A 13,540-nucleotide genomic window follows, 5' to 3' on the forward strand; every position below is an offset into this window, starting at 1 on the left:
AGTTAGAATACCCTGGGTTCAACCCCCAATAACACACACACACACACACACACACACACACACACACACTGATTCCCGGCCAGATTGTGGTTTTATTAGAAGAGAAAATTCTCATGATTGTTTTTAAGTGTTAAATCAATTTGATTCACCTAGATATAATGTATGTAAATGAGCTCCTGGACACCTACTTGTGGTCTGTATTAAGAATACCTCCAAGGCACAGTTTACAAAGAAAAAACAGTTATGGATGTTTTGGCTATGTTTTGGGAATTGGAATGCCAGGGTGGCTGTGGACAGGAATGTAAATAAAGCACAATTCTGGCAAGTTGGGTGGGTTGGCTCGGCTGCATGAACTGGACCGACATCCAGTTGAAGAGGCTTGCCTGGCTTTCTCTTCCACACCACCTACTATCTGCCCCCTTTAGGATGCCAAGCCACCGAGAGTGGCTCCAGCGACTTGGAGACAAGCACAGATTAGGGAATTCAGTCACTGCTCCTTTTCTTGCCTCTGCTGGGCACATGGCAGACTAAGAACGCAACATGTAGCAGGAACAGGTAACAAGAACCCCAGTGTGCGAAGCCGACGAAGTTGGTGAGGGCCAGGCAGGGAACCTAATTAGTTTCTACTCTACCTGTTTTGGATGGGTTCTCATTTGTTTCCTTAACAAAATAAGTGCCCCCGATACACAGGTGCTTCTCAAATATACAGAAAAATAAAAATTTGATTGCTTGTGTTTCCCAAACAATTGAAGTGTTTCCTCTGGAGGAAACTCCCTTCTAAAGCTGGAAAAATGAATAAGAAGGTTAGGGCAAGATGCAGAAATAGACAACTAGCATATGCTGAGGTTTGGAGGTGGTTTGTCTCCAAAGGTTCTTGTGCTGCAGGATGTTGCCATGCTTGTGGGAGCTGTACCAATGGCATCATGGGAGGTGATTAGGTTATTGTAGACGTCAGCCTAGGAAGAGATTAGTGTAGTTCTCATAGGATTGCTCTGGTTCCCTCCAGAATGAGTGCTGTAAGGGGCACTGATATCTCTCCTCAATCTCTCTTTGCACATGCCCTCTGAGCTAAATCAGCATCTCTACTTTATAAAGTACCCAGTCTCTTGTGTTTTATTATAACAACAATAGACTGACTAATACACCATTGTATCTGATAGTGGTCTGATGTCAAAGTTAACTTCTGAATTTCTTCCAATAGCTCTGAATGATTGTCCTTTGGAACCTCTTCTAAAGTTCTGTATTTTTTTTCCCCTGGATATATATGAATGACATATTAGCTTTATTTTGTTTTTATATTATAATTGTAATGTTTTCTTACCTGCACTTCCCCAAAAGCCAAATCTTCAGGAGACCGGGGATCTGAATCCCAGGGGTTAGGAGGATTCAGTTCTAGAAGTAACAGTCCATTGTTTTCATCCATTTCAACAACTAAAACCAAAGGGAAGCAAAGCTGGGTTATTAACAAAGAGTGACTTTTAAAAAGTATCACTGAAGCTGGGCGTGGTGGCGCACGCTTGTAATCCCAGCATTCAGGAGGCTGAGACCTGGAGGATCGTGGTTCGTGGACAGCCTCAGCTACTTAGTGAGGCCCTCTGCAACTCAGTGAGACCCGGTTTCAAAATAAATAACAAAAAATAGTGCAGGGTCTGTAGCTCGGAGGTCGAATGCCCCTGGGTTACATCCCCAGACCCGCAAAAGTAAAAAAAAAAAAAAAAAAAAAAAAAAAAAAAAAAAAGTATCACTGAAATAGAAATGGAGAAATGGTTGGCCCAAGTACACAGTGTTAAAAATCAAAGGAAAATCAAAACAAAAGGCAAAACTCACTTGGGTCAAACAATATTTGCTGAGGTGACCACTTAAGGCAAACACCAACTCATTTTCTTATTTATATTCCAGTTAAGGAGCCCGAATTCTTAGTTATGTGAGACTCACATGTACTCACACAACTTCACTACGATTACGTGGGTGTTATTCATGAGTTCTGGATGCGAAGAGAATACAGGAAGGAACATCTAATCCTCCTAAAGAGCTGAGCAGATTTAAATAGTACACAATCCTCTAGGTAGGCTTAAAATATGAGGCTTGTTTTGGAGGGGGTGCTAGGGATTAAACCCAGGGGTATTCTACCTCCGAGATATATGCCCAGCCCAATTTTTTATTCTTTATTTGGAAACAAGGTCTCACGGAGTTACAAAGGACCTCACTAAGTAGCTGAGGCTGGCAGTGAACCCAGATCCTCCTGTCTCAGCCTCCCAAATGCTGGGATTACAAGTGTGCACTATCACACCCAGCTGAAAGATAAGGCATCTGAGGGAGAGAGAAACGGTTCCATGAGGTGAGGACGGAGGGAAGGGAAGATGTGGTGCACAGTTGAGGACACATGGGGGCTCAGGGTTCTCAGTCAAGATGTATTTATTGGTCCTAGAAGGCCATGAAGACTAGATAACATGCTACATGGTTTGCGTCTATCTTAGATGAATGAAGAATCAATGGAGAATTTAAAGTAATTATGGCAGACATTTTGGGCAGCCTGCACACACACTTCCTTATTATGCATTCTGATTTTATTGGGAGTGCTGGTATATCTGTCTCTGAATGGCCTGTCACGTTTTCCCAGTACCCCTTGCAATTACGTTCAACCTTAAATATGGCTCTTACGTACAGTCGACAAGTTCTGGCCTGGGATAAGTGAGCGGAAACCTAGTAGTAAGATTCCCGGGAACACTTGTTTTCCTGCCAAAGAGGAGAACACCCAAAGGACCTGCACCATTTGCCCTTCTTTGGAATTCAGTTGCCATGCCTGTAGGAACAAGAGCCATCTGGGAAAGAGACACCAGAGGGGATGGTGAGATAGAAAGCTGGAAGGTATGTGGCTCCTTGATAAGCCACAAGAGTTCCAGGACAACCTGCTTTCCAACTTCTCAGGATGTGAGAACAATGACCTCCTCTGTGATCTGGCCACTGTTATTTGGGTTTTCTGTTGCACACAGCCCAAAGCAATCCTTAACTGCTACAGCATGAGTATATTAAAGTCAGAACTTAACTTTGAAAGATCACTGTGAGAATTTGGGGGAGGGTCCATTGGAGGGGGCAATAGCATTTTTGGGAACTCTCTTGCAGTTTCAGGTTTAGGCAGAGTGTGTTGAGCAGGGCTTGAAGGACAGGGACGGGGTGCTCAGAACCCTCACTTTCCCACTTCAGAGAATTGACCGTGAATAGGGATTTTTCCATTCTTCAGCATGCTATCTTTAATCATCACTACTTCTAAGGATATTTGAGCCTAATAAATACTGGCAATTATATTAATTGCTGAATGAAAGCAGATGCTGCCTGAGACAGAGACATTTCAGTTGAAGGGAGTCCCTGCCCTCTATGCAAAGCCAGGAACTTTCCAGTGGCCTCCAAGAATATGATAATGCTCCTTATCATATTGATAAGGCTGTCACCTTATCAAAATAGGCTTTCTTGACTGGGCATGGTGGCGCATGCTTGGAATCCCAGTACTTAAAAGGGTGAGACAGGAGGATCACACAGTTTCAAAGCCAGCCTCAACTACTTTATGAGACTCTCAGCAACTTAGTGAGATGCTGTTTTCAGACAAAAAGTAAAATTTAGCTCTGGGAGTATAGCCTGGAGGTAGAAAGCGCCTGGGCTCTATCCTCAGTACCACAAAAAATAAAAATAAAACAGGTCTGGGTGTATAACCTAAAGGTAGAAGACCCCTGGGTTCCATCCTCAGTACTACACATAAAAAAAGAATAGGCTTTTCTTCTTTTTTTCTCTTTCTTTCTTTTTCTTCTTCCTCTTCTTCTTCTTCTTCTTCTTCTTCTTCTTCTTCTTCTTCTTCTTCTTCTTCTTCTTCTTCTTCTTCTTCATCTTCACTTTCTTTTTCTTCATTTTTTTCTTTCTGATATATATAACATATATAAAACTTGATATATAATATATATAAAATCTGATATATATATCTTTTATATATACATGTTTCATATATATGAAACATATAATTTGTAATATTCCATATTATATATAATAATATATGTCTCGTAATAGAATTATATATGTTTATGACATATAGCATAACATATATATGTGCAAAGATATAAATATAGAAATATACATAAAATGTGTAATGATTAGGTCAGAGTGACTGACATATCTATCACATTGAACCCTCATTATTTTTTTGTGTTGAGAACATTCAAAATCTCTTCTACTAGCTCGTTTGAAACATATAATTATCAACGGTAGTTTTCCTCTGTGCTATAGAACACTACAAGTTGTTGCTCCTCTCTGACTAGAAAATTCTTGCTCTGATACCCATTCTTAAGGACTTTCATTCTTCCAGATAATTTTCTCTTAAGACATGCAAAAGAACGTTCTTTAACTCTTTTTGTTGTTGTTATTGTTGTTGTTAGCGGTACTAGGGATTATCCAGGGGTATACTACCTCTGAGCTACACCCCCAGCCCTATTATTTATTCTTTATTTTTGAAACAGGGTTTCACTAAGTTGCTGAGGGCCTCACTAAATAGCAGAGACTGACCACAAACCTGCGATCCTCCTGTCTCAGCCTCCCAGAGTACTGGGATTACAAGCCACCACACTCAGCTCATTCTATAACTCTTAGCTGTTGTTTTGAAGCAGTTATCATGAAAGTCTTTATGTATGAAGATAAATGGTTCATATTTAATGAAGAAAATATAGCATCTGTCAATTCCCTGCCTCTGTAAATAAAGTAGGGGGAAAGTAGCATCCTTATTTTGACTCACAAACTGAAGAAATCTAGGTCATTTGGGTGATTGCAGATACCAGCAAAAGCCACGCCCTCTCGGCATCTGCATTATTGCAGTTCATAGGCAGAATCTCAAAGTGAGAAATAAGACCCGAGAGAAGGTGTGGTCGCTGGCCAAAAGCATTTTCCACTTTTAGATATTCTTGCATAACTATTATTCTTCTAGTATTCTTTTAACTCTCTATACGAATTGCTCCGGTGATGTGAGATCAGGACTATGAAAGAAATTGAGTCCGTGGAAATAAATTCCCTAAAAATTTGTCTAAACGTCCTTGGCTTTGCTCGATAATAATGAAAAACTGGCCAGAACTCAGATGCTGTGATAAGCATTCCAGCTGCAGCAATCACAAATGGTCTCCGACCCTCATTCCTATCACTAACTTAGGTTAAGCCATTAACTCCGGTAAGGTAGCTCAGTTTAAGGTAACTCTGTTTACCCTTGAGATCCTGCCTAGAGACAGAGAAGATAAAACCTTGTGTGTGACTTCGAAGCAATTTAGTTGATGAACAACTTAGTTGCCCAAATACAATAGAACCAAGGAAAAAGATTGTTGACTTTTACGCCCAGTATGAGCATTCCCGGAGACAGAGAGACTGGCTGCATGGTTAGGAATGAATATGACAAAATAAAGGACAGACATTCTAAATATATATGTATGAAGGAAAGGAAATACCATAAGAGTAAGAAAATCATTTTTGCATGGAGAAGAGCTTATCATAAGAACGTCCCAACTGGGAAAGAAAGGAATTAGAAGGCTAGAAGCAGGTTGCAGAGGGTTTGTGACAGGGAAATGGATTATTAAAGATAAATAGGCTTTTAATAGGCTTGTTGTCTAAAGAAGAGTGTTTAGCAGTTAAGGAAATACACCTAACAATTAAAACCAAGAACTTTGTAGTGTTGCTTGTGGTATTTTGTCTGCCAAACTGTGTTGTGAGTTTGCTTAAGCTTTCAGATTTAGAAGATAAGATGCCAACACCTGAAGAAACCCTATCACATCCACCTGAATCACCACATCTCCCCACACTTGCTATATGAAATGAGCCCAAAAGATGGAAAGTTCCAAGAAAGTTAAAGAAGATTCCCTGAGAAGCCTCCAAGCCTTGGGCGTGCCTGTCTCTTCTGGGAGGTCGCCCTTTGGAACTGTTTATCTGCAAGACCTAGGAAAGAATCCAGAGTTAATCTCTCGAAGGCCAACAGCCAGCTGAAGGACTAGTTTTATTACCTTTGTTTACATGTCATTCACTATTATTTCACAGTGATTGCATTTACTCCCTTTTCTCTTATTATTAACTTTACTGGTGAAGGGTATAAATTTTGGGGGGGGTTTGTAATAAAGTGTCATTGGCTCAAGAAGCCTTTGTCCATGACAGATTCTTTCTAGAGAGCGCCGTCACTAGGAACTCTTAGTTCCTAGAAGGGAAAGAATCACTGCAGATAAGAGGCTGCAGTACTTCACTCTAATCCTTCCCCATCTTTGCTGAGGTTTTCGACCGCAGTGGACTCGCGCCCCAACAGGACTGAGCCGGTCTGCGACAGGTGATAATTTTATACTCAGGAAAACAACCAAGTAACACCCCAACAACCTTTATTAAGAAAAAATAATGAGTGTGAGTGGAACAAAAACATATTAGGAAACTATAATTATCAAATACTAAGTTATTGACATCAAGTTAGCTAAGAAAAAAAGGTAGATCGTTACATAACTGTTTAGCACATTCTAATGAAGGTCATTTTATGATGTTTAGCTAAACTATATGATGTTTAGCTATGATATATGATGTTTGGCTATGATGTTTGACATCAAGTCAGCTAAAAAAAAAGTAGATCATTATATAACAGCTTACTACATTCTAGTGAAAGTATCATAATTTTTTGGGCTATTTAACAAATAGTGCTGCGATGACTATTTAGCTAAATATTCCCATTGATTAAAATCACAAAGGGAATCAACCAAGCATGAAAATGCATGATTAAATAGAATATCAACCAAAAGGGAGAATGTTTAACGGCAATAAAAATAATCCCAATGGAAAATTGAAATGGATACAAATGTACAGTAAAGACGTTCTAATGTCAAAACAATATGGCAAACACATTTTGCCAAATGATACCCAAATATTAGCATCATTTGATAGACAAAGATAAGGGAAAACAACAAGATACAATTTTTGTCTCAAAGTAGAAATGTCTGAAAGACCAAGAATGCCCTGAACTAGTAGTGTGTGGGGAGAAAAGGCATGTTGATATATGTCTGCTGGGAGCAACACTTCATCCATTCCAAGGAATGGGTGGTAATGCCATTCATAACAAAAAATAGAGGAACAGATGTTGACTCATTCACTCATTGACGACATCAAACATAAAGTGTTGGTTAGCTGTACTTTTTTTTACTCATGACATACTTGTTCCATGTACAGCTCCTCTCTTTTTTATTTATTTCCTTTGTCTCCTCTTGCTCCCATTTTATCCTGTACGGGGTACCATTCTGAATATTTGTGCAAAATGCATATTATGTTGTGTGCTTGCATGTGTGTGTGTGTGTGTGTGCATGTGTGTGTGTTTTATGGGGGTATGAACCCAGGGACATTCTATCTCCAAACTTCATCCCCAGCCCTATTTTATTTTGAAACAGGGTCTCACTAAGTTGATGAGAGCCTTGCTAAATTGCTGAGACTGTCCTCGAACCTTTGATCCTCTGGTCTCATCCTCCCAGTACTGCGATTACAGGTGTGTGTCATGTCACCCAGATGCATGCATCTTTAAGGTACAGACATCTCCAATCTGCATCTCCAACCTGTTTCTTCTTCTTTTTCATTGTGACTTTAAGATCAAGTCTGTCGCCATCTTGTCTACAACTAATGGTGGTTGAATATCCACGGTGTGGCTTTGCCCACCATTTTTACTTATACACTCCTCAAATTCTGTCACAGTAGAATCAGTTCTAATGTGATTCCAAACCTCAGTTCTAATAAGATTCTAAACCTCATCTGATTAAGCACTGTCAAAGTACTTTCTAGAAAGGCTGTGGCAGCCATGTACTTACTGGATGCATAAGGATTTTTATATCCATGAAAATGTCTGGCCTCATCTTAGTCTCAAACTTTTTACTAGTCAAACAGATGTGAAGTGGCTGGGTATGGTGGCACAAACCTGTAATCCCAGTATTTGGGAGGCTGAGACAAGAGGAATGCAGGTTCAAAGACAGCCTTAGTAACTTAGGAAGACCCTCGGAAGCTTATTGGACCTCTGTTTCAAAAGAACAAACAGAAAGGGTAAGGGGTGCCGGGCGTGGTGGCACACGCTTGTAATCCCAGCATTTGGGAGGCTGAGACTGAAGGATCGCAGTTCATGGACAGCCTCAGCTACTTAGTGAGGCCCTCTGCAACTTAGTGAGACCCTGTTTCAAAAGAAAGAATAAAAAATAGGGCAGGGGGTGTAGCTTGGTGGTCAGATGTTCCTGACCCACATAAAACAAAAGGGTAAAGGGTATAGCTCATAGGTAGAATGTCCCTGGATTCAATTGCCAGTTTATGTACATTATGTAGAGTAAAACCTCCTTGTTTTTCTTGCAGTTTTTTGATTCTCAACAAGTTTGTAGTATTCTGACTTAACTATTTTCATATACTTAATAATAGCCTGTGGTTTTCTTCTGTAAAATGCTAGTTTCTATTTTTTTCTTCCCTGTTATATTGAATTTCCTGTCTTTTTCTTGTCAACTTCTACTATTTCCTGCCATATGCTAGATAGTAAACCCTTGTTGGTTATAAATATTGCAAAATAGTTCCTCAAGCTACCGTGTGTCTTTTAATTTTGTTCATAGTGACTTGCATTGACCAGAAATCTTCAGTGTTGATGAAATCATATTCACCAACATTTCATTCACTTTTTGTCCCATGAGTATACTTTTTAATGTATTATCTGAAGAGTCAAGAAGTGCTGCTTCATCTCTAGGTTGTGAAGATATCCTTCTGTTTTACTCCTGTAACTTTTATGGCCTTGCTTTCATATTTAGGCATTAGTCCATGGGAGGCCACCCTTAGTCTCAGGTGTAGGAATATTACACAGGTATAATGGCCTTAATTAGTTACATCCTTTTGCCATTTGTTCAACTACTTCATGTAAACAACTCCAGATACAAGAATCTCATATAAAAAAAAAACACCAATTCTATTTACAAAGGGAAAAATAATATCATAAACAGCTTCAATTCCAACAACAAAGAAATGGCTAAATAAGTTATAGACTTATTTATTTATTTATTTATTTATTTATTTATTTATTTATTTATTTTTGGTGGTACAGGGGTTCCTGGAAACCCTTCCACCTCTGGGCTACACTCCCACACCTATTTTATATTTTTATTTGGAAACAGGGTCTCTTAAGCCAGCGAGGCTGGCTTTGAACCTGCGCGATCCTCCTGTCTCCACCTCCCAAGCGCAGGGATTACAAGCGTGCACCACCACGCCCGGCTAGAAATAACATTTAACATGAACATACTTTAAGAAAAATCATGGGTGCAGTCACGCAACCCACAATGATGTTTTAATCCATGGTAGGCCTCATACACTGATTTCATAAGGTAAAATTGGAGCTGGATAATCACTATCACATAGTGAACACATTGTTGAATAGATAAGAAAAATATGAAATTGTAGGAGCATAAGAAGAACCCTAAGAAAATGCACAGTGAAGGGTTTTATTTAGCAAAAGTTTTTGCAGGTATCAGTGAGTTCCTCTGAAAGTCTGAAAAAATGGACCCCCAACACTAAGAGGTTTTTCAGTAATAGAGAAGAACATTAACAGTGCATTATCTGGTTATAAGCAAATCAATGATGAAAAAATAAACCACTATGGATATATTTTCAAAATGAGAGCCACCTCCTGGGAAAGAGCCCCTGACAGAACCTGCAGGATACCATATGGGGGAGGCAGTTTGGTGCATGTGTGTCCCCCGAAGACCTTCCAGCGGGACAAGATGTGGAGGTGGAAACCAGAGAGATCGGGTATCCTGAAGGTATAAACCTATACATGTATGCGTGTCTAGTTTACAACAATTTTTTTAGAGTAAAAAATTAAGTAGACAAAAGCTTATACAGTAAAAATATAAAGAAAGGAAATATTTTTGTACAACTGTGCCATGTGTTTATGCTTTAAACTAAGCATTGTTACAAAGACCAAAAAGTCTAAAAAAATTAAAAAGTTTACACAGTAGAAAAGTTACAGTATGCTAAATTTGATTCCTTTTTTTTTTTTTATGGTACTGGGGTTTCTGGAAACCCTTCTACCTCCGGGCTACACTCCCAGACCCATTTTATACTTTTTAAATTTGGAAACAGGGTCTCTTAAGCCAGTGCGGCTGACTTCGAACCTGCGCTATCCTCCTGTCTCCGCCTCCCAATCGCAGGGATTACAAGTGTGTGCCACCACTCCTGGCTAAATTTGATTCTTGAAGAAAGAAAAATATTTTTGTAAGAATTCAGTGTAGCCAGCAGGGCGTGGTGGTGCAAGCTTGTAATCCCAGTACGAGGGAGGCTGAGACAGGAGGATGGTAGGTTTGTGGCCAGCCTCAGCTACTTAGTAAGGCCCCGTTGAAAAATATAGAATATAAAAAAAAAATAGAGTTGGGGGGAGTAGCTCAGAGTAGAATGCCCCTGGGTCAATCCCTAGTTCTGTGAAAAAAAATTAAAATAAATAAATAAGAATTCAGTGTAGCCTAAGTGCTCAGTGTTTGTACAATGTGCAGCAGTGCTCTGGCCTCCATATCCACCCTCTTCTCTTGCAGTCCTTCACACCCCACTCATCTTAAGTCCCTACACAGTTGTATCATTTAAATATCATATGTCTTATTTTTACTGTACTTCTCTACATTTAGACCCACAGACACCATCATGTTACAATTGCCTACAATATTTAGTATAGTAACATGTTATAGATTTTCATGGTAGGAGCAATAGGCTGCACGTGTATCCCAGGTATATAGCAGGCCTTGGTGTGTGTAAATACACTGTATGGTATTTGCAAAACAATGAAATTATCTAATGGCACAGGTCTCAGAATATAACTTCATTATTAAGTGATACGTGACTATATGGAAAACTCCACATTATGTGACTAATACTAAAATAGTAATAGATAAAAATTGAGATAAAAGTAACTTTTATAACACAATTATAACTATTTATGAAATTAAGCCTAAAAAGAAGACTGGAGGATGGAATGACTAGATAGAAGGACAACAGGAAAAAGAACATTTGAACAAGACTCTAAACCATGGATGTAGGCATATCTTGAACACTCCACCCAAAAAAAGCAGAATACACATTCTTCTCAAGTGCACCTGGAACAACCTCTACTATAGACCATATGTCAGGCCATGAAAAAGTTTCAATAAATATACTGTATGTTCTACAAATACAATGAAATGAGATTATATGTCAATAAGAGAATGCCACTGGGGAATTCATAAATGTCTAGAAATTAAACAGAATCAACGCCCTTCTAAATAATAAATTGGTTAAACCCAGTGCCACACTAGAACCCTGAAATTCTGCTTCTAGGTATATATCCAAAGAGAACTAAAAACAAATGTCCTGACAAAAATTGGCGTGTGAATATTTATGGAACATTATTCGTCATAGCCAAATGTGATATGAAATAGAGAGCTTTTTTTTGTGCTACATTATGAACAAAATCTGAAAACATTATACAAGGTGAAAGAAGCCAGACACAAAATGCTGCACATTTTATTAGCTAAATATGTGAAATACTGGGGCTGGGTATATGGCTTAGTGGCAGAGTGCTTGCTTAGCATGTGCATGGCCCTGGGTTCGATTCCCAGCACTGTACAAACAAACAACAACAGCAAAATTAAATGCCTCACGTTTAAAAAATATGTGAAATATTCAGAAATAGAAAATTCATAGAGAATAAATTAGTGGTTACTAGGGGCTGAGAGCAAAGAGAAATGAAGAGTGATTGCTAATAGTTACAAGGTTTCTCTTTCAAGCAATGGAAATACTTTGGAATTAGAATCCTGATATTTCATGTGGTATATCGTGTCCATAATAATTTGAGCCTGAAGAAAGTGTAAAATTGGCGTGATCTAAGCCTGCAACCTGAAAGTACAGCTCAGGAAGTCATGACAATGTTGCTGGCTTTGAAAATTGGGAAAGGGAGCTACAAACCGAAGGCAAGAGGAAGTAATTCTTCCCCTAGAATCTAGCCTCTTATTTATTCCAGGAAGAACTAGCTAATTTCAAATGCTTCATTTCCAACCAGAATTGTGAATTTTCATTAAATTGCTGCAAGGATCATGCACATCAATGTAGTTTACCTTGTGGATCTCCATGGATAAAATTTCAGATCCACTATTGTATGGTACACCGCACCTCTCTTAAGAAACCTATCCTTGTTCTTAATCGCTTACAAACTGATCTCAGGCACCACTTCACATTCTTAATATCCAGTACAATATCTACATATGGTACTACCAAAACAGGAGAGTTTTAAATTTCTAGCTATAACCAGTGTTATAATCAGGTTTTGGCAACAAATGCTCCAAACCGATGAAGAAATATTTTGGAAAACTTCTCTATTTAGGATTTTCACTGTTGGTTATATAAAATGGAGCTCTAGCAGTTTGTTTATTCATTTATTTTGCGGTACTGGGGATTGAACCCAGGGGCATTCTATCTCCATGCTGCACCCCCAACCCTATTTTTTATTCTCTGTTTTGAAATGGGGTCTCCCAGAATCGCAAAGGGCCTCACTAAGTAGCTGAGGCTGGCCACAAACCCGTGATCCTCCTGTTTCAGCCTTCCAAGTACTGAGATTATAAGTGTGTGCCACCACGCCCAGCTGGCAGTTTAAAATCAGCACGTACTCAAAGCTTCAAGTGAAGTTAGAAAGAGGTCAACAAGAGGAACCCTAGTAATGACATTAGCATTGATGGGTCTTAGTGGTATTTACCCAGCTCATCTTGACAGAAGCTTCCTGGGGGGTTGATGTACTTCATTGTACTCACATCCAACTTCCAATTGTGCTTCGTGCATTTAACAGACCTGGATGAAAAGTTACACTTTGGTTTATGAAATAGTGAAAATAAAAGTTATTCTTGATTGGGTTTATCTGCAATATTTGAAAATGAAATTAAATTTATTGGCTGAACACACAAAATATACACAAGGAAAACAATCAGTAGCTAGTACTCAAATAACTATGGCTGCGTAGACTAATCATCAATAGGCAATTTACGAAATGAAGATAAACTCCACGTCACAAAATAACAGGTGTCAAGAGATCAACAGAGACAACAGAATAAAGTAACCCCATCCACGCAGGAGAGCTAGTCTGTTGATAAAACAGAGTGCAACTAGGACCAATCAACCCCAGTATTCAATTGCTCAAACGATATTTAAGACATAATAGAAATGTGTTGTTATCTGTTCAATTTAACTGTATTGTGTGTTCTTATTTGCTAATTCAAACTGAAAATCAAATTGTAATGAAACAGAATGCTTGGTCCCTTATTCCCCTCCCCACCCCAAATAATAAGCTTACCAGAGGTTTTGGTGGGGTTGGGGGTATGGTTAGAGGTAGGGTAGAAACAAATGTTTTCTTTTAATTTTAGTTGTGTTTCTGGCTAAGTTTTTTTCCAATTAAAGATTTTTTTAACGAAAAACTATGTCTCAAACCAGAAACATCAAAAAATTAATTTAAAACATCTATTTAACATATAAGCAA

At 38.8% G+C, this 13,540-nt stretch overlaps 1 protein-coding gene across 1 annotated transcript in view; it reads right to left on the reverse strand.

Annotated features, from left to right (window-relative positions):
• LOC308273206 (cytidine monophosphate-N-acetylneuraminic acid hydroxylase) overlaps positions 1-13,540 on the reverse strand; it is a gene marked incomplete at both ends in the record, with an annotated part of 73,355 nt that overhangs the window by 27,448 nt on the left and 32,367 nt on the right. The window contains 2 exons of the mRNA XM_080710295.1: positions 1,322-1,431; positions 12,767-12,858. Of these exons, the coding sequence (XP_080566421.1) occupies positions 1,322-1,431; positions 12,767-12,858 (202 nt within the window). The remainder of the gene's footprint in view (positions 1-1,321; positions 1,432-12,766; positions 12,859-13,540) is intronic.

Source organism: Muscardinus avellanarius, assembly GCF_963383645.1.
Source record: "Muscardinus avellanarius genome assembly, chromosome: 14".
NCBI lineage: Eukaryota > Metazoa > Chordata > Mammalia > Rodentia > Gliridae > Muscardinus > Muscardinus avellanarius.